This window comes from Rissa tridactyla, chromosome 17, assembly GCF_028500815.1.
Source record: "Rissa tridactyla isolate bRisTri1 chromosome 17, bRisTri1.patW.cur.20221130, whole genome shotgun sequence".
In the NCBI taxonomy this organism is placed as follows: Eukaryota; Metazoa; Chordata; class Aves; order Charadriiformes; family Laridae; genus Rissa; species Rissa tridactyla.
The window spans coordinates 7,010,191-7,031,992 of NC_071482.1; the positions used below are offsets into that span (position 1 = coordinate 7,010,191).

Consider the following 21,802-nt stretch of genomic DNA (forward strand, 5'->3'; position numbering starts at 1 on the left):
TATCCCTTTCTCCCGAGGAGGCATTCAGCAAAAAATAATAATTTTCATGGAAAGATCATCTGCATGTTCCTAGCCTCAGCCTTGCCATCTTTCAGCTGATTTGGACATTGTAAAATTCTAATTCATTCCCATCATCTAAATTTGGCCTGAAGTTTGAGAGAGGAAAAAAAAAAAAACCACACATGGGAGCTGAAACAGATAATATAACAACTCAATATCTCTGTAGGGTAAAAAACCCTCCACCCACTGGCAAAACCTATGCAAGCATATATCCATCTATGCAGACCAGTTTATCTCAGTGAGAGATACAGAATAAAGAACATTAAAATAATGATAAAAATTAGTGTAACTCAGGAAGCAGAGAACCTGTTATTACTTCATTGCCAGAACAGTTTTTTCTTATCTTAGTCGCATCTCCTGAGGTTTGTTCAACTCATGAACATTCGGTTCATTTCTTCGTTTACACCCCATGATCTCTAAAAACCTCGATTAAAAGCAATCAGAAAAATCCATCATATGACACTTAGGCCATTTACAGCCTGTGACAGTTATTAGCAAATGTTAACCTTTCCTTTGAGAAAACAGAAGGAAATCCTGCTTTAATTTAAGCTTTCAACCATCATCCCCCCTCTATCTCTGCAGTAAATCAGAGCATCTCCATGATGCCATTGTTTGCAAATATAATAAGTCTCGGTTTTGTCTGTGTAAAAAACAAACAACAACAGAAAACCATCAGGAAGTCCCTGTGAATGGGAGCAACGCTGCATTTCTCTATGTACCGCATTAATTAATGCAATTGAGCCAATATCCGAGCAAAGCTTGTTCCTATGAATACTGTTCAAATCATTATCAGTTCTATTAGCGCTTCATTATGGCTGCACTGATCAAGACCAGATTTCCTGGGCTAATTTGCATCATATTCTGACAGGTGCTAGTCCAGGTGTCCTATTGTCGTTCTGAATTAATAAACATGATTCAGCCCCCTCTTTTATCATTTGTGTGATAGAAGGAATAATGGAAATGGAATGGGCTGGGCGGGGGGGGGGGCACAGAACAACGCATCTGACTTCGTCTCCCAAAAAGGCCTTTCCTGGGCTTTTGCCAGGTTTAATTTTAAAATGATGAGCTCACACAGCACTTCCCCTGCATCACCTACCCATCAAATTACTTTCATACCCTCCCCTCACTGGCCCTCACCTTTAGGCAGGGCTGCCCGCAGGATAAGTTTGCATAGTGCACCGTATTAAAGTTTCTTTTTCCATCAAGTAAACTGATAAGAGCACAAGCCAGCTCCCAGCTGTTTCTGATTTGGACAGCCCTGCTCTAAGGTATAAGGCTACTTGGATCTTATTGTAGCCCTTAAAGTCATCGTTGCGCATCCTTGGCATTTAGACCTGTTGGCATCTGCAGATTCTCCCTGTCCCCTTCCTTGCCAATTCATCACTCTTAGGCTAAAATTAGACCCTTAAAGCCATTATTATTTTTTTTTTTTAGTTATTTTAAAGGTTATGATGATCATTAGGAGGATGTATACAGCAAGCAATTAAGGGCTTTGGTTTACAGCCACAGGCTTCGCAGCCATGCCATCCCAACTTACCACCTTAGGTCCGCAAGCAGCGGAGTCTCTGTTTGTGCAGTTCTCCTGCTCTGTAATGGGGCCAGCACAAGTGTCTCTGCGTCGTGCTTCACGCTGTCCTGGTTCAAAGCAGCTGGGAGTGCCCATGTAGACATGCACCAAGGGCCTTTTAATTGCACATAATCTTCATTAAAAGTCTAATTGTATTTGCAGCTGGAGTTTTAATCTTTTTAGGACAATTCCTAGCTCTTCCCTGTGATCCTAAGAAACTCACTTTTATTAAATAAATGCCGATATACTTATGTAATTAGAATGCAATTCAGGCTTTCCAGATGGATACCAAATACCACAAGAGCTGGCAAGAGCACTGCCATGTCATCCAGCATTTCTCCTTCAGTCCTTCTGGAGAAGTCGATTAGCCCCACACTGTCCTGTTTCTTGCTTCTCTTTTGTACACTCTTATTTCTCTAAGCCCCTCTGGCCATGTGGTATCCAGAACCAAGTGCCTTCTGACACGTGCACTCGTATCATACAGAGTGTTTATTGTGAGCCCAGCTTGGTGACATGAGTATTGATGCAGAGGCAGCTCACAACTGCGCTGGCCTTGTTTGCCGTTTTCGCCTGCCTGATAGCTCTCGTCAGTTGAACTGCTCCTCTGATTTCTTAGGTCTCTTCGGGCAAAGAGGAAATGCATTTCAGCCTAATGCCAGGGCTGCCCTCTTAGCCTCTGGTGGGTGCAGAACCTTCACTCTCGCTTTCCACAGGGGCAGCTCACTTGTTTCTTTGCGTTACTCAAATCACATGCCTCTTTCTCCATGTTTAATTTACCTCAGATCTCCATTGCCCGTCTAATCTGCAACGTAATTGTCCAACTAAAAGTACAGGAGGCAAACCCCAGGCTTTCTTCATTACCTTCACTAGAATGGGTTTACAACAATTGAAGCTCCAGCTGTTTGTGTGCAAGGAATATATCTGAATTTCCTAATATTTCCAGAAAATTATTCCACCCTGCATCACGCTGCTAAGGCATGACTAGAGAGAGAAAACCTGGACTTCATGGTACATTTCTCAGCTCCTGCACTAACTAAAGTCCTGTGCGCACTTGACCAAAAAAGATAAGGAGCACTCAAATAACACTCATGCCCGGAAAAGCAGGTGAATGACTCTATCAGGAGGCCAGGTCGCCTGTCTGGCTTACCTTGTGCATCTTCTTATTTACCTTGTGCATCTTTTTAATTAGGGTGAGTAAAGAACCACCCTCTCTAAGTGAAATGCTCGCATCTGCGATCAGGGTTTCCACTCCTGCAACGCCCCCGCACCCAACCGCACTCCATGAAGCGGGGGAAGGCTCTGAGCTTGCTCAAAAGGCAAAACTCATTTTAACTGCATTTTCTCTCCCCTTTGTTTTTTAAGAAGCAGCTTGCAACAAATGGCACTTGCTAAATGACTGCCTAACAAGACAAAATGGTGCAAACCTCCCAGCGTGCCCCCCGCTAGCTGGAAAGCACTTGTCCTTAGCAAGCCAGGCGCTTGCATGCAGAAGAGCTTCCCAGTTCTATAGAGCATTGAGAGACAAGAGCCGTGTCTTGTTATTGCAGCCTCTAATGAAAATTTGCCTGCCACGTATCCAAGTGTGATCTGGAAGCAGATTTGCACCTGTCTCAGCAGGCCGAAATCAAACAATAGCAGCGCTGAGAGAGCAAGTTGGTTAGCAAGCAGCGAGGGCAAAGTGAGCAGGTGAGAACCCCCTTGGTACGCCTCTGCTCTGCTGCTGCTCATCACATTCTCTTAATCAGACCATCAGGGCAAGGATTTTTTTGTGCTTTACACACACGTTATATACCTTTCTGCTCAGGAAAAGCAACCCACAGCTAACATGACCTTTGCATCTTTGATTATCAGGGCTGGAAAGAAAAAAGTGTCCATGAGAGCGTGTAGCACTGAGCAGATGATAGCCATTGCTCTCCCATAGGCTTCTAGAAATGAGTGGTGGGGTGCAGCGTCGTCCCTTCCTGCTCCTGCTGAGGGGCTGCAACTACACAAGCTCCGTACAACGTCTGTCGCATGACATTTCTGTTACTGCAATTGGTTTAGAGCAGAGACTGTTTTTTTTCTCTGTTTCATAAGTGACTAGAACATTTTATGTCCTATAAATAGTGTCTTTCCTTTCCTAGTTGCAAAAACCCCATCTCTTGCATCCAGCTGCTTTGAACTTTATTTCAGAGAGAATTTTCTGTTGACGTATTAGGCACCTATGGAATTCTTTATCCAGGGCTTATAAAGCTCTTTGTGAAGATTTGTCTGTTTTCAGAAGAGCATTACCCATTATTATTTTACAATTAGGAAAATCAAGGCACAGAAACCTCTAATGATTGGCTCAGTCTCTGGGCAAGAAAGAGGAATAAAGCCAAGGGACTCCACTTGCAGGCTTCTGCTCTAATTACTGAGCAGCATTCTTCAAAAAGTCTAGCTTTTTCGAAAGAAGGGACATGTGAGCATGATTGTTATCTGCTGAGCAGATACCAGATGAGAGATCTTTCCTCTTTATCTTTTTACTAAATAATAGATGACTGATTATGATCTTATATGCTAAGAAAACTTTGTTACAGATAATTTCAGGTTTCTGAACATGTTTCTTTTCTAGAAGTATCCTTATCTATACAAGCCATTAAGTTAGTCATAACAAAGAGTGAATAACCAAGTGCATGCCTTAGACACAATTCCTGGTGAAATTCTCTCCTGCCTGACTCAGAATGAGCAAACCTCAAGTTGCCCCTGTGCTAGCGCTGGGCGAATACACTCTGGAGGATGGCTCCTGTTCCAAAGAGCTCAAGGTCTGGGTAGGCAAGATAGAAAAACAGGGAATGATCAGTCCCGCCTGGCAGGTCAGTGGCTTCCTGTGGTTGCACAGAATGTCACTGGCAGAGCCAAGAATGGAAGTCAAGTGTCCTGGATCATAATCTCATGTTTTAAGCACAAAATGTCATGGCTGCTTCCCCCCCCCCAACATATCTGTTACTCTTACAGCAAAACTATCTTTCAGAGCTCCTTTGTAGGACACCCTCAGGGTGTGGGAGCCGACCACTCTGCCCTGCTTCAAGCCCTTATCGGCTCCAGATGAAACACCCTGCACAGTAAGCAGGTATGTAACTGCACGGATCCATATCGCTGCAGTACTGGGCCCACTAACAGATTCAGATAAAAGACTAGAGCCAAGGACTTGTCCTGCAAAATGACTTTTGAAGCATTTTATGTGTACAATGCTACAGAAATCACCAGTGATAAGCATTTAGACCTGTTCACCCCACTGACCTAATTTGAATCTAGGTCGGTTCTGATGGAGTCAGTGGAACAGCAAAGGTGTAAAAGATGCATATTTACATATAGATATAAAATTAGCATTGCCTGAGACAGATCCATTTTTCAACTGTTTGCTTAACTCCACCAGTTTAATATGCAATTTATACTGAGTAAGAGAAGAACCATGCTCCTTTCATCTACTGTAGCTGATGATACTCAAAAGCACTTTGTTTACTTAGTATATTGCACGTTCATTGAGCCTTGTGTCAATAAACACTGCATGTGCTGAAACCGTCTGTACCAAATACTGCTTAACAAAGCTCATTTGCAGATACACCTAACATTCAGGTACAGTCCGTTCCAAACAGTGAAATTCCAGACAGCTTTTTGACTTGCTACCTGAATTAAAACTATCGCAGGTCTGCTAATCTCTGTTAAAAAATGTTATATACAAACACTTGTGCTTGCTGTTAAAGACTTAATTTCACAGAGGTAGAGAAGAGTGTCTAGGAGCACTCGCGTATTTGTGGCTGATGCATGTGCAATGTAGAGGAGGGCTGGGAAAGATGCATCTTGAAGCAGTGATGTAAATGTGAGGGAACCAGAGGGTGGTTCTTGTGGGGTAGAAGAGGGTGTGAAAAGAGCACGCACCTTCCTACCATGGAGGTTCGTCTCAACAAGGGAGAAATGAGCCCTCAGGACCTGAAAATAGCTGGTGTCACTCCTGTCATGACCTAGGCAAGACCTGGGCAAGGAAAGACCTGGGCAGCATTTGGGAGAAAGGTCTGTCAGGACTCGGAGGTATTTCTTTTTGCAGCTTGTTCTCTTTCTGCTCCTTTGCTAGACAGGCATGTTACATACGGTTTCACCTCTCTGCTGGTGTAGGCACACCTTCCACATCACACATTTCCAAACATGTTCGCATGGCGTGCTGGCTAACCTCCCTCGGACTGGCACAGAACACTGCACGGTGAGAAAAGCGCTGGTCACAAGATAGGGTTTCTGTGGTTTAGGGTTATGTTAATTAATTAATTTTTTTTTATTTTTGTTTTTGTAAGTCTGCAGCTGTTAGTTTTGAAACAACCAATCCCAGAGCTGCAAAAGTATGAAAAAAATGGCAAGAAATCAATGGAAGAAATTGACAATCAGAGTGGGGTCCTGATCGTGTACTGGCTGCTCTTTTTTAAAACACATAAAAGTTTGGCTTGTGTAAGAAACCATCTGGTATTTAGGCCTAGTTGAAACTTTAGCTGTGTGCGTGTGCTCTGTGTATGAATCAATGGAGCAGCTTCACAAGCGCATGCACGTACTCTGCTGGACGCCTTCACCAGGCAGTCCAGGGCACTTGCTGTAAAAATCTGGAAAACCTATTGGTTTTCACACTCCTTCTGGACAGCTCGTGGTGGTGTTTGATCTAAGAGAAAACATGCCTGCCCATTACAGCTGCAATGCTACAAGCCCATGTTACAAATAAGTGCATGACCCAAAAGATTACTAGCTATACCCGTATCTCAGGAACATGGTAGAAGGTTGTTGGATGTTAATAAAGAATATAACGGCAAGAACCCCTGGGTTTCATTCTGTTCATTCCGTTGCATTGCAGGACGTGCCTGTACTGGGATCACTGTAGCTGCTGCTTGTGCATAGGACTGAAGTCAGTCCTACCTTGTCTAGGGCATCTACTCCAAATTGACCAGACAAGGCAGAGAGGAAAGGAAGCATTTGCTGACTTCTACAGATAAGAAACTGAGATACTGAGATACAGAGAGGTGAGATGAAATGCCTGAACTCGTACAGGAAACCTGTGGCAGAACAACTAACTGAACCAGGTTGGGCACTGCTGAGGAGAAAGACTGGAGTGAATTAACTGCTCACAGATTTCTCTGACTCACCAGAAGTTAAAAAAAAAAAAGCATCACAACCCCAGAATTGCATCAGGGAGGGTTCTTCCAGTGTGTCCTAATGCCAAGCACTGGGAACAGCGTGTGCCGCTCCAGTGACTCATGCTGAGAAAAGACAAATTCAAAGGGGAACAGGTGCAGCTGAGGGCTAAGGAATAACCAGGAAAAGAGGGGTTTATGAAAGAAATTAGAAGATTTTTGCTTATCCCAGCAAAACAAAGGTGGAGAGAGGTATGGCAGAGGTCTGTAAATACACTGGGGGCATAATGTCAGGGAAGGGAAAGTGTTGTTTAAGCTAGTGTTGCTGGCATGAGAAAGGTATGAATTAGTCATGAGCAAACGTCAGTCCAAAATCAGAAGAAAGTATTCAACCCTCAGAATGACCAAGTTACAGAAATCCTTTTCAATGGGGAGCCGTGGAAGTGCAAAGAAAAGCCACCCATCCTTTACAGAAACCTTGACAAGCTTGGGAAAGGAATGACAGAGCATGGTCACATCTGACAGCAGAGAATGGAGCTCAAGAATCGCTTCCACTCTGGAGTTCAAATTAAGTGCCTTAGCTTTTCTTCACTCCTAAGGAATTTAGAAGAAGAATCTCTTGTTACATATGGTGCTTAGCACAACAGAGACCACTCTGGTCTCTAGGCACTACTGTAGCACAAATAATTCATAACACTAACAATCAACCATAATTACATCCTTCCTGAAGTAGAGATGACATATGAGAATACCAAAAATGAAGAGCAGGCAACTCACTGCAAGCTTATTCCATCCATTAATGACCACCTCATATTCTGTGAGAATGAGAAAACGTCTGCTCTCAGATACAGTGGTGCAAATCCAGAGGATTATTGCAAGGCAGCTGGAACTTCAGTGCGTTGCTTTCTCTTTCTAAAAGGGATGAACTCTACCCATTTGTTAAAAGCTTTGCCCGCTGCTCTGGAAGTGCTGGGAAGGCGAGGGGTTCCTATAACTGTAAAGCTGGGTTTCGGATGCCCTGCAGAAACCAGCAAAGCAGACAGAGACCGGTGTCATCTTTAATACTGACATGCAGAAACCGTGTGTCCCGGGCATGAGTTTGTTGGGGCTCAGGGTTATAAGTGGATCTCCCTTTTCCCTACCAAAAAAAATGTGACGTGGTCGTGCATATTGGGTAAGTTTTTTACACAGCTTTCCGTGTAACACTACTCAAAATCCAGGGGACCCAGTATTATTGTCAAGGGGAGGACAGAGCTGCTTTTCAGAAGAAAAGGGACTAGAAAAATGTGGCCAAGCCCTGTTCCATATCTTCCTCTGTAAAATTTCTGTGTGGGTAAGAAGTAATACTTTTCAGTCTGGACCTGTCCGTGCTCCCTCTTCCACTTTATGCAACGCAGAAGGCAGATTGCAGCACAAAAACAGCGTACTGTGAGATTCTGCACAGACGCTCGATCTGCGGCAGGACGGCGAGGAGCTGGAGCTTGGGCCACATGCCATTGCAATGGTAGCAGCTTCCCTTCGGCTTACGAGAGACGGCTCAGATTTCAAGTACAATCTTAGTGTCACAAGGGAATTCACGATCACTCGGAGAAAATGTAGCACGCACAAAATTTGCACACACGCTTGTCTGGTAAAAAATGGGATTCAGAAGAAATATGTGCAGTTAAAACCACCCCAGATTCTGATAAGACACACTGGTTTTCTCTGTGCCTTAGTTCCTCACTTAACGTAAGATCATTCTTTCTCTTGTCACAGTGGAGCTGTTACAGACAATGTTAGTAATATTTGCAGGATGATGCTGAGAGTTCTTGCCTAACAAATCACTTCAGTGCGTGCTTATTTTAAAGCCCGGTTGGTTCTAATGAAGTCAGATGCATTATTTTATGGCTCTTAGAAATATCACCAAAATACAAATATTTGTGCTGTGGAAAGATGTGCATATTAGATCTAATTAAGGAAGGACGTTACCACGCATGGCACACGAATTTTGCGAGGAAGTTCAGGTTAGGAGTGTCATTATCAGAAAAATTATTCTTCCTGCAGCAAACCGTCTCTGAAGGACCACGAGTTACACAGACTGTACTCGAGATTCTCAGTATGCCTCAAAGACACCCACAGCAACCGTGATACCTACTCAAAATAGCTTTCATTCTTTTGGGATCAATTTATAAGTGGCAATCTATCCGGCTTTTGGGCTTGTACACGTATCACTGATTTCTGGCTCTAGTGATTTTTCTGTGTATCAGTGGTAAAACCCAAGTAAGTGTGTTTAAGGTCCACCCTCTGCTCCAAATCCCTGAGCAATTGTAACACCAGCGACTTGTGAACAGCCACCAGGACTCTTTGCATCTCTGATGGTGACTTGCTGAGTGACCAGTTGCTTCCTGCATTTCATCTCCTAGTTTTTTGCTTTTTTTTTTACTTTGTGGGCTTAGATTATAGGCTTATTCCACCTACGTGCCATGCTTCGTCTTGGTGGGAGCCTCTAGGGACAACTACCATAATAGAAGGAATTAATCATACGAGTCATGACTTCTGGTTCTAATCAGGAGTCAGTCCTAAAGGCTGATCTGCAACACGAGCCTCATGGACAAATCCTCAGAATTTAATAGGGATTAAATCAATGGAGTTTTTATGGAAATTGAATTATACTGTATAGAAATTGTTCCATAAACAGAACACAGCAGAAAAGGCGAAACTTCCTTGATTTTACAGAAGGGATATAATTTTCTGACACCTTTCCCTAGGTAATCCAAAGTTATTTGACAAAAAATGACATTTTTCAATGTAAAGGCATAGGATTTTTTTACTACATGAGAAAACCTCAAGTCACTATACTGAAACCTGCAGAAAGACAATTCTGTAGGAGGGCAATGATGTTAATTCTTTTCCTTGCTTAAAGTAACATAGCTCCTGCTCCTCCCTTAGGCTTGGGTGAGCAGGGCTCCCTGGAAACTCTGCCTTCTTGTTAGCTGATGTGCTGCAGTAATCCTCTGCTGCTCAGTCTGCTTTAACCACTGCCTACCTAGCCACCCTTTTCAAGTTTACATACCACAGACATACATTAAGGCATATATAAAAAACAGGCCAAGCCCAGAATCTTTTACCCGATTCTGTATTCTACCATTCCTGAATGTTGTTGGTTTGGATAAATGACCCTTGGATATAAGCTACCTATTCTGGAGAGGCTGAACTTGCAAATTCACTTTGCCTCCACATGCAGATGGCCAACAGGCAGTGCAACTTGCAGTATCCCCTCTCCTTTCTAAGTCTGCTGAGCTCTGGTGCATGAACAAATTTCACTATTTCAGTGGGAATTTGCAGTTATCCAGTGTATATTTCTCAGAATCAGGTCCATGTTTGCACTTAACCCTGTGCTAACATATAACTCCATACTTTGTAGTTGCTTTAGTTGTGTTCAGAAGCACTTCTATAGGCATCTACTCAGTCCTGATCTGAGATCACGTTCCTCTACCTGAACAAGAAGACAAGTGATTCTTGTCATTCAAGTGAACAAGAACTCGTGATTCTTATAAAGAAAAAGCATCAGCTCTGACATGCAGAGATTACGAAAGGACGGCACATCTCAGCAAAAGTATGCTTGTCAGCTGGGGGGGGGGGGGCAATAGCTGGGGAAAAGTGGTGCTTTTCCCAAGGGACAGGCTCCTTACTGCGCGGCATAATTTGGATATTGAATCTTTGAATCTTGCATATCCATATTCCTAATGTGATTGGCAGGATGGAAATAGAACTGCAGCCCCATAACAGCTAAAGGAAAAATAGTTGCAGGAAGAGAGTAACTGCCATTCGGTGTCGTGGTTTTAGAGAATCATTCCTGTTAAAACGTACAGGGCTGCCAGTTCTAGTATGTACTATGGCAATGCCATCCGTACTGTATACGTGTAACTATTTTGGGGAGCATTTCTGCCAGTGACCTACATATTTCAGGACACAAAGTTCCAGATTCAAGTTCAAATACCAAATAAGTTCACACATACAAGCCTGTGCAAATCAATGAGATCTCAACACCTGATTATTTGCTTTAGCAGAACATTAAAACTCCTGTATCTCTAGTAACATGCAGAGTCTTTGGCTGAGATTTTCCTTTTCTGCTTTACTTTGGTGGACTAGAGCATGGTGGCTGCCCACTGCTCTGGAAGTGGCTTCATTTCAACAGCGACACGGTTCTTGGCCCTCCGCAGTTGGCAATGCAAAACTCAAGTAGATATGAAGAGGGCACTATCACTCTAGGCAGCCTGACTCAGAGACTGGGAAGAAAAAAAATAAAAGGCAAATGTTCGATGCTAACATTATATGGAGTCCCAAAGAGATTTGGAACAGGAGCAGCGGAGGAGTTACAGTTTCCTTTGTTCTGTTAAAAGGAAAAAGGAAACACATCAGGAAACCAGACTGTGGAGCACAGGAAGTCTCACTTTGGCTGATAAAAAGGAACTGATGTGAGGTTGGTTCGGATGCAGTTATAAGTCAATCAAGCTTGGAACAACAAGAAGAGCTATTCAGAAGAAACCAGAGAGCCAAATTCTGCTCTTAGCTGTTAAAAGGGTATTTTAACCTCTCCTAATCTTTTCCTTATCTTCTTTTTTAAAAGAAAGCTGCTATAAAAAACGTTCAAGTAAGAATTTTCTCATCATACAAAAATCGGTTTCCCGAACTCACCACACCTTCCACTGACCCCACCATACCTCACTCCAGTTTCTTTTTTTCACTCATCAACCAACATAAAAAACTGTATTCTTGCTGATTTATCTCCTCCCCTCAGATCAAAACCAGCATTAGTTAAGAAGGGCGGCTTTTTGCTGAGTGAGAAATCGGCAAATGACTAATTAAAAGCTCTCCTGCCCGTTATGTTATTTTCACTCCCTCTGCATGATTGACAAGTGGGGACCAGTATGCTAACGTTCAATTCCTGGGTGTGCAGCTTTGTCAGGCTGGGGTGTGGGAGGGTTATATATTTTTATATTTTTTTTTAATTGTTTCTTGCACCTTTACAGTCCTGTGATCAGTTGAGTCTATGCTGGAACAACAGGAACAAGGTATACGCAAATAAACCAGTAAGCTTAGCTATATCCATGGCATTTGCTACAGGAGCCTCTTCTGAGCTGTGTTTCTAACTGTATTTTAGAAAATATTCAGGAGAAGAAAGGTTGCTTGATACACATGAAGAGCCAGGGTCAATTTCTTTACAGTGTCATACCAATGCTGAAGAGAAGCAAAGGCTGAGATTTTCCAAGACGCCTGTGGGATTTAGCCTTACTTCTCCCATCTATTTCCAGTGAGAGTTGTATATTCAATGCCCCTTCACCAGTTTTGCAAATCTTAATCAACATGTTTACATACAGAATCAAAATACTTTGTTAGCACCTAGCAAGCAGACTGGTTTTCAGAGGGAACAGTTACCTTCGAAAGCTAATAAAGAGTTACAGGCTGCCAGTACCTTTACTAATCAAGCTGCTTGCTGAGTTAGATAAATATGCACTTACATACCTATTTTTAGGGCTCTGGCTTCAAAACATGGAGGCAAAACAGAATTAGATGCATCAAAGTGTTTCTAGTATCGAATACTGATGGTCCCTGTCAGGTCATTATTTCAAAGTTTTGGTGCTATTTGCCACTGGAGAAACAGAAGGTTTATACTTAAATGTCTTCAACGGTGACATATAGTAACATACATCCCTTTTGTTTAGGTCTCTGTCTTACAGCTAAAGGAAAAGCTTTTGGTAGCGGAGGTGAGGGAGGAGGGAGGTAACGTTTGTGGCTTTACTACAAGAGACGGGTTTCTCGATCAGTGTTACTAGCTGTGAAGATACGCATCAGTAATTATGTGGCCTGGGTAATGAGAGGAAGAAAGAAAATAAGCAGTAGATGCATTAACATTTTGCAGCCTTTGATATCTGGAACTCAGTAAAGTGGATTATATATTGTCCTGCACTATATATTGCTGTTTATATCAGCATAATTTAGGTTGGTGATGTTACTTGATTGGCACTCCGACTGCCGGGGCGTCTGTGATGACACAGCACGCAGGTTAGCAAAGACTTAGGTCTGCCATCAGGCGAATTATTTCCAGAAGGAGGCAGAAAACCACATTTGCGTGGTGATATTTTAGTCTGTATTTTCAAAAACAGCTATAAATATGCACTCACAGCCTTGTAAGAAAACATTTGTTCGCTCAGAAAGTGTTCTTAGGCATCACCCATGGAAGTGTGACAGGGCTTTGTGTAACCGAGGAGTGCACTGCAGGCAGCTCTTTTTACATGCCAGTGCTACATATGCATTGTGCGCTTATGTTCACATGTGCCTGAGAGCACATGGGAGGCACAGACACTGGAAATAGATCTGTTGTTCAATTCAGAACAAAAGATCTAAAGAGAATTTTACATTTGGGGGGAAAAGTTGGCTTCAAACCAAGTTGTAGAACTAAGCTTAATGTATTAGACCAGTTTTTTCTAGGCGAGCCATGCACACATTCATGCACTTTCTAGTACTAGCACCATGCTTCTGCAGCATTAGGTGTTTAGCAAACCCACAAATATCTGAAAATCTGAAATTAAGGCTCCCTTGGCTCCTTTAATTTTCCTGCTTGCGCGTGTTTGCACTGAGATGGGACATAAGGTCTTTCTTTAAGTGGTCAAGTAAACTCAAGCAGAATGAGAAACTTTCATTTTTCAAGGGCAACTTATGGGGTGCTGTAAAAGAACTTCACACGCTGATGTGTTACAGAAAAAGAATGGAAAATGCTCCGGTTCTACGTTCATAAGTTCTTGGCTTGATCCTTCTGAGAAGATGTGAACCGAAATCAAGAGGAAAGCCTTCTGTAAGGCTTCAGGAAGGAGAGACCTGAAGAAAATAAACTCTGCTTCCTGCAAAAATTGCTACAAATGCCCTTCCCCCAGCACATCTCACCTTATCAGCTTGTCATCTAAGACATCACTTCGAGGTGCAACCTTACCCTTTGCTTCTCTTGCTTTCTGTCCCTTTCTCATAATCCCCCAGTGCACACGCTTACACACCAAGACTCCAGCAAAACTCTCCTTAGAAAAAATGCTGCAAGGAGTGATAGAAGCTGGGCCTCCCCCCGCCCCCATCTTACAGCAGGAATATCACAAAATTAAAATAAATAACTAAAATAAAAGCATGAAATCCTCAAGACATGTATGCTACTACTTAAAGTGACCACATCCTGTTAGGGTAAAATCCACAGTGGTGGAGAGAAATTATACAAGGCTCTCAGCACCTCTTTAAAGCCTCTGAGTGAAACCCCAAGTGCCTAAAATCTAAGCAGTTGGTGCTGTTTTGTTGTGTATTAGGTTTGCTTCAGATTAATCTTCCTTCCCATAGCAGGAACAATTATACTACAGAGCAGCAGAGCTACTCAGTTCACTGACTCTGAAATAACTTTCCCAGTGTTTTACTTGCGTAGCAAATGGGAGTTAGCATTGAACACCCCGAGCCGACAGCACCCAGCACTACGGCGTGACTCTAAGTTCATACTATGGCAAAAGGCGCGCATTTGCCTACAGATCTGGGAGGGAAAATTAAGTAGCATTATAAAAATATCCCAGTTACAAAACATTTCTAACAGGTTTTTGCTGTTGTACATTAGAAAACCAGTATGCAATGTAAGTGTCACTTGAATAGGGACTAGGATATCAGGGAATATCATCATTTATGCCTTAGAAATTTCAGATAGTTTTGTTTAAAATTGCTTTTGAGGGACAGCAACGTGGAAAGTCTCCAGTGAGCAAACATCTTTGTGATTTATTTTTTTTTTCCCCGGTCTGGAGGTGGAGAGTCTTGCCCTAAGAGTCAATGCCTTTTTGCCAGGAAAGGCCATCTCTAAAGGGCCAAAGCCAGGGCAATTTAAAAATGGCAAAACAGACATTTAAACTTGCTCAAAAAAGAAACATGTTCTTAGTTCAAGATCTTGATGGCCAAGTTTCAGGCCGAGAGGCGAACGCCTACAGTTCACAAATGACAAGAAAACAGTGATTGCAATAGAAACCCTACCCCACCCTTTGCTATAGCAACACCAACATACAAGTTGTCTTCTCGTGGAAGGAGACAAGTATGGCTGTCATCTACTTGAGTAATGCAAAATTTTCATTGACTGTCCTTCAGATGGTCTATTTCTTATGTCCAGAACATAAGGATAAACATGTTTTCACAGGATGAAGGCAGCAGTTACACAAAATGTGCTTCTTTTATTAACAGACAGGCTTTGGCAAGTGTATTTACTGAGTGGAACTGAAACAATGAAATCAGTTTGAAACCACACCATTTGTTATTGAAAGAAAGTCCATGCATGGGCATCTTGCTGACATTAGATGCACCCTTTTTTGATTTAATTTGAGGCATTATAAACTAAACCCCACAAACATAATGTCAATTAAGTCAAAGCCGGCTGTTAACCCAAAGAAGATGTGATTTGAAGTATCTGGAGATATACAATAAAAACGTTACTGATGATTTAATATTAGCGCAAAAGTAAGGAGTCACGAGTTTCACTGGCTCCCAACCATCTTCTGCAAGTGTTGTTCACAGAATATGAACTGAATATGGAAATGAACTAACAAAGATAAATATTTGCTGCACTTCTTTCTCCATAAAAGACCTTAGAGCATTGCTCTAGAGGTCACTTTTCAAGCCAGCTGCCCCACCTGATTATTAAACAGATTATTCAAAGAATGCAGTAAAAATTGCATCCCACCACCTCAGTAAGTGATCTAATTCCAATTCCCCTCAATATAAATAATTATTTATGAAGAAATAGAGACGCATTCTAGACCCAGTGCGTTGGCTCAGCAATATCACATGTGACCTAAGTCAGTGCGTGATGGGAAAAGATGATTTACAGCCCTGAGCTGATCCCATAATATATGTTTATACACATGACATTCCCTGAGCTTTGGGTTAAAAAACTCTGAAAACAACTTCAATACGCTCTTGCGTGCAATGTCCACAAAGGATGCAAATGTAGCCCAGGATCATCCTGACAACATCTGCTCTCTGACCGTGCTCCGTTTCCCCAGGAGCGTGCAATTGTGAGCCCTTAGGACAGCTCAAGGCTACAGTGGATTTACCCCTTTACTGCAAAGTTACTCTGCAGTTGGGCAGGTTTGCAGTTAAATTATTCCCCGCGTAGGGAAAACCAGCCATCAGAGAGTCTGTTGTCAAAACTCTTTCTGAATGGCATGAAAAGATTAAGAGGAAAGTACAGGCACGATATTGGGAATCACAGGGTGAAGGAAGAGATGTTTATAGTAGACTGGACTCAGACTCCTTCTGCATCTGCCAAGTGTGCAGTTAAAAGTCTTTGGCTCAATTAAAATAATTAGTCTGTGGAATAGCTTTGCATGGGCTTGAAAAAACAGTGACTCGTATTTTTTAAATTTAAGACAATCACCTAGAATGCATAGCCCTCCCTCCTATCTATTCTGCGCTGCATAGCACTTATCTTCTACACAGACAGGTATATTTCTGAGTTTACAGAGAGAAGCGCTTCTTAACCATGCCAGTACACAGATTTCATCTGGTCCCTCACTGTGTTCTTGCTCTAGATAATGAAAGAGCCTTTTTATGTATGTTTCTTCCTCTGTAGTCACTTACGTGCATCTTTCTGCCGTATTATTTTCCAACCCAAACACACAGCTTTGAGAGAAATCAACGCGCACAACCTACAGGAGAGCAGACCCAAGGATACAATTGCTTTTGAATTGTTTTCCTCTGGATACAGTACAGGTTTGCTGTACTATGTCCTAGAATTCAGAAAATCTGCCCTGAAGCACAGGTTATATATAGACCTCAGCACATTAAAAACATGTAAGCATCTCAAGCCACATCCTCCCCCATTGCTCTTCACCTGAGAAAAGCTAGGCAAGGTGGCCAAACCCCTTCCTTTTAGTGGTGAACTGCAGCAAATCTGTCGATGCGTGGGTGTGCTATTCCTTGGGAACTCGGTCTTTTTTCTTCCCAGTAAGAAAATTTGCAAGAAACCTCAGATAATCCTGAAGGCACTATAGGAGCACTGATCTAAATGCATGGTACAGAAAAGGGGTACGTGATAGAAGGAGGCAGACGGGACATGGGGACCTGCAACAACTTGCTGATGATCCTGGAATTGCTCGGTAAACGAACCCGAGAGGAGACTCCAGTGTATCTGGATCCCGTCTCTCTTAGCTCGAACAGCCAAATTATTTCTGGCCTACAAGCAGGCCAATATAGGAACAGGCTGCAGAGCAGTCAGCAGGCAGATCCAGGAGCCGGGGCAGTGACCTGGGATGCGGCTGAGTTCCTCCTTTCGCCGCAGCCTCCCCAACGTGATTGTAGGCCTAGCTGCTAAGTGTCGCAGTTCCTCATCTCCAGCCCCGGGGTGGGGGGGGTGGGTTTAGCAATAATTCTTTGCAACAGGGGGTGACTGGGGAGAGGAGGAGCTCCCTGTAGGCACCATGGGTCTGCGTGGGTCATGGGAATACTTCAGCACCTTTCAGAGCATGGGGCGGGGGGGGTGGCTCGTGGCCTGTGCAGAGAAGCAAGTCCATGTGTGCACCGCAGCAAACGTACAGATGGGAAATTTCTGCACTTTCACTGCACAATGTTTAAGGCTCCACAAATCAAAGAAGGTTGTGGTGCACTAAACGTATCCTGAATGAGGCCCAGGTTACTTTTGCTACAGATCTGAGGAGGTGGTGGGGGAGACGTGTCTTATTCCTGCCATACCTCCCAAATTTTGTGCTTTTAATGCTCCTGCTTTCTCTCCTTTCCAACATTCACCCTTTCCTTCCCTCTTTCTTCCCTCTTTCCATTTTCTCTGCCTGCCCATCTCCTTCCCTCCCCCTTCTTTTGAGACCCTTCCAAAACAGTGCACTTGTCATAAGCTGCAATCTAAGGGAGAAAGTTTCAGTTCCTGCCAGTTTGCAGCTTCTTTCTCCCCAGGTCAGCAAAAAAAAAAAAAAAAAAAAAAAAGACAAAAAAAAAAAAGACTTTTAAGAAGAGATCAACACCCCACCCAGGCGATAGGCATCTTTCGAAATCCTCCAACCCAAAAACACACCCACAGCGTCTCTCGCTTCAAGGCTCTACTGTTCGAGCTACATCTGTACTATAGCGCTCCCTCAAGAAGAGCCCATAAGAATTGCACCAGGGTCCCCCAAAGCAAGAAAGCCAACCCTCTGCTGCCTAGGCTTTGAGAAACAGCCTGAGCCATCTCAAGGGGCTCGGAAAAGGCTTGGGTTATCTTTGCAGAGGCTGAAGGACCGGCTGGTTGGATGGGGGGGGAAAGGAGGGGGAACCACTCGCCAAGTCCCAGCAGCGTTCTCGGTTGCTCAAGGCCACCAGAGGTTGGTTATGTTCGTGGTTTTTTGCCACACTCTTTGCTTCCCCTTCCCCTTGCCTCGCCCCAAGCTAGGGTGATGTTTCTCCTCCAAACCGCCCGCCAAATCGTGCTCTCTCCCCCCCAAAAAAACCTGCTGGAGGAAACGCACAGGCGACCACCAGAACCAGCGGTGCACTTCAAGCAGGGCCGGGCGAGGAAATCAGAGGCAGGGGCTCACATCTGGGGCCGGCTCGCAGCCACTCTCCCCTCTGCCGCCCCCGAGCTCCGCTCGCCGCCGGCCCGAGCCGCCCCCCCGCCGCGCCCCGAGGCCGGGAGCTGTCACTGCCTCTGAGCCCGGCGGGTCCCTGGGGCCCCTCCTCGGCCCCCCTCCGCGGGGACTGACTGCATGGCTGGCCCCGCACAGCACCGCCGAGCGGGGGTACCACGGCTCCCCCCCGGCTGCGAATCCCCCCGGGCACCGGGGAGGCGAAGGGGAGAGTCCCGACACGCCGCGGCGGAGGAGGAGGATGAGGAGGAGGAGGAGGAGGAGAGACCGGCCGCTCCGGGGCGGAGGGAGGGAGCCGGACCCCAGCCCCCGCGCCCCTTCCCCGCGCCCACCCCGGGCCGGAGGGGTCCCCCAGCCCCTCCTGCCCCCCTTACCTTAATAGTGCCGTCCATCTAGAATAACTTCCAGCCGGTACCAGCAATATTCCACACATTGACCCGGTTTAGCCTGCAACCGAAGCCTCCTGAAGTTTGTTATCCTTCTCTCTCTTTTGGCTTTTCTCCCTGCCCTTCCAGCGGTTTTGCTTTTCTCTCTGGATCCCCTCTCCTCCTCTCTCCCTCTCCCTCCCTCCCTCTCTCTCTGTCTCTCTCTTTTTTTAACTTTGGTTGTTGCAGCAGAGCGAAAAAGAGACAGTTAACCGGATGAAACGTTTTTTTTCTGCTAATTTTGGGAAGTGAAGTCACCGAGGAGGAAACTTTCGTCTCTCCGCTGGTCCAGCCTTCTTGATCAAAATATATATATTTTACATACAGGATATTTGCTCCATTTAGATAAGAAGGGGCAGAACAATAGCTACCTCTGTCAGCTCTTGTTTGTCGCTAGGGCAGCCAGTCCAACGCAGACCTTGCCTCGCACCCCAGACCGTATTAGCGAGCGACGTGTGTCATCCCACAGTTTAGTTTAACATGTTTTTTGCAATTTTTTTTTCTTTTGGCTGGAGCGGCTTTAGCCTGACTCACTGAATTTCCGTCTCTTCCCACAGATTTTTTTATTAATGCGTTTTCCAGTCACAGGCAAAAATTAAGGGAAGAAAACCGTAAATACAATTCGGTCGCAGCAGGCAGAAAGAAAATAAGAAGTCTGGCGATTAAAACGTATTTAAAACGTATTTCGGCCCGTCTCCTTCACGCCTCCCAGCGAGGAGCGTGAGACGTGGGTCCAGTCCCTGCCAGAAATGAGCGGTAAGTGCAATAATGCAAGACAAATGACTCCAGCAATTAAACACAGGCTGGAAACGGGGCTGCAGGAAAGCGGAGGCTCTTTTCCACTTTCACCCCTTCCCTTCCCTCCCAGTCGTCTCGAGGGTTGGGATATCGGGCTCTGAATCAAGGATACTGGGGTGGATGAAGTCTATCCATTTCACTTCAGGGACTGGAAGTACCTTCCCCAGCCTCCTCTCACAGTGCAAGTTTCTCGCTAAGCTGTTAAAACCCCACTCGGGGGGAAAAAAAACACTTTATAAGCTAAAAATGACAAAAAATTACAATAATTGTCAGATCAGCTGAATTTTCCGTTCCCGGATGCCGTGTCAGAATGGGCACTGCAAAAACCCAACCACCAGCCCTTAAATCTCATTTTAGACCTGACGAGCCCTTTGACGTGCAATTCTCTCTTTCATTCAAACGTGAGCGATCACCAGAAAAGAAACGCGCTTTCCTTTTTCCGGGAAAGGCTGAAACCCTCCAAAGGACCCGAGGAAAGGAGACAATACCCGCCTGTCCAGCTCACCCGCTTTCCCCCCCCCCCTTGCAAAAATAACAAGCAGCTAACAGCGGAACACATCATGCAACACTTTGGGCGTCCTTTATTCCCCACTTCTGCAAACTGCTGCAGCCCGAGGAAAAGAGCAGAGGGTGGAATAAAAGGAGGGTGAAGCCAAGAAAGAAAAGTGTCAAGGCAGGAGGACACTCCTGCACGTCAGATCTCTCGGTGGAGAGGATTACCTTGTCCAGTGCCAGTTGTGTCCAGTCTTTTTGTTTCCCCCTGTCTTTAGTCCAACCACGGGGGAGGGGAAGGGGGGGGATAAAAATGATATCCAAAGTTATTCTGCACCCGCCCCTTCCAAAAGGGAAATGCAATAATGCCACTAGTGTTTCTACTCGGCTCCGGCAGAGATGCCTTATTAATACTTTATTTCTCCAAGACCGAAGCTGGCAGGAGAGAGCTGTAGATCCCCCTTGCCCCTCCCTCCCCTCCCTCCCCCTCCTCTGAAATTAGCCTCATCAATTCAGCTACAATTTTTCAGTTCAGATGCAGACACGGGACTGAACGTGACCAGACCTGGAGGTTTTGGCTTGCTGCTTGCCAGCGATTGAGGCCGTCTGCAGCCAGGAGGTGAAGCGGGGGGGGGGGCGTTGGGGGGGAGCAGAGGGGACAGCCCGACCGCCTTCCCTCTCCCCCCACTCCCGTCCTCCCCCTGTCTGCTTTACAATCCAGGGGTCTGCGCTGGGGTCCCCGGAGAGCAGCACATCTGGATGCTGCTAGCGGGGTCAGGTCCCCCCTTGCCTAGGGCCACAAGAACTGGAGTTCAATTAAAAGAAATCACGGTTAACCCTTTGCTTCCCTCATTACTCTTTCTTTTTCCCTGCCCTCTCTCTCCCCCCGCGCCGCAAATACTCTCTTCTCCACCCCCCCTTCAGCTTTACCACATGGCAGGCTGCTGCAGCAACAAGAAAAGCAAGAGGTTAAAGGGAAGAGTGAAACGCATCCTTTCAAAACCCAAATGGTTTCCTCTCTAGACAACATTCTCTACCAACCCCGAAAAACAACGGGGGTGGGGGGTGAGGGAGAGGACAGGCTGAGGATCTTAACCGCGAAAGGAAAGGAAAAAAAATACCCTGGAAGGAGCCTCTGTCATCCACGGACCTCACAGAGCATTTTGTTTTTAGGCTGCGTGACCGACAGGTCTTGGACGGAGAGAGAAAGGCGGGGAGGTGAGAGCGGCAGGGAGAAACCACCTGAAAACCTGCCCGGTTTATGCGAGAAGAGCCCAACATTTGTAAAAACAGCCTTTCCCCAGCTCCGGGCTCAAGAGACAAACAAGTCCGGCACTCGCAGCGGGTCTCCAGTGCTCCCAGACCCTGGAAGATGTCAAACAGATCCTCCTCCATCGCACCTAGAGATATTTTAGGAGCCCTACTCTGCATTTTATTGCCAGACGGGCACCACGACCCCCAGGGGCTTATTTTGCATGTCTGAGGATGACTCGAAACGAAGCTTGTTCGGGTCACTTGTTAGATCGGGTCCATCAGGGTTGTGTTTGGTCTAAAATGAGATTTGCGAAGAGTCCAAGAGATAAGGTAATGAGCGAAGTTGTTAAACATTGCAACAGACAAGCCGAACAATCTACTATTTTCCTCCCAAATAATGTAACAATAGAACCTTTGCTTCATCTTCCCACCACCACCAAAAAAGAAAAAAACAAACAA

At 44.9% G+C, this 21,802-nt stretch overlaps 1 protein-coding gene across 4 annotated transcripts in view; it reads right to left on the bottom strand.

The window, feature by feature from the left end:
* FLI1 (Fli-1 proto-oncogene, ETS transcription factor) overlaps positions 1-21,802 on the bottom strand; it is an 89,125-nt gene that overhangs the window by 56,801 nt on the left and 10,522 nt on the right. The window contains exon 1 of one of the 4 annotated variants that reach the window (XM_054223151.1): positions 18,749-18,986. The exons of the other annotated variants lie outside the window; for them this stretch is intronic. Coding sequence (XP_054079126.1) covers positions 18,749-18,766 — 18 coding nt within the window. The 5' untranslated portion in view covers positions 18,767-18,986. Of the gene's footprint in view, positions 1-18,748; positions 18,987-21,802 lie in introns of those variants that run through there. 4 annotated transcript variants of the gene reach the window in all.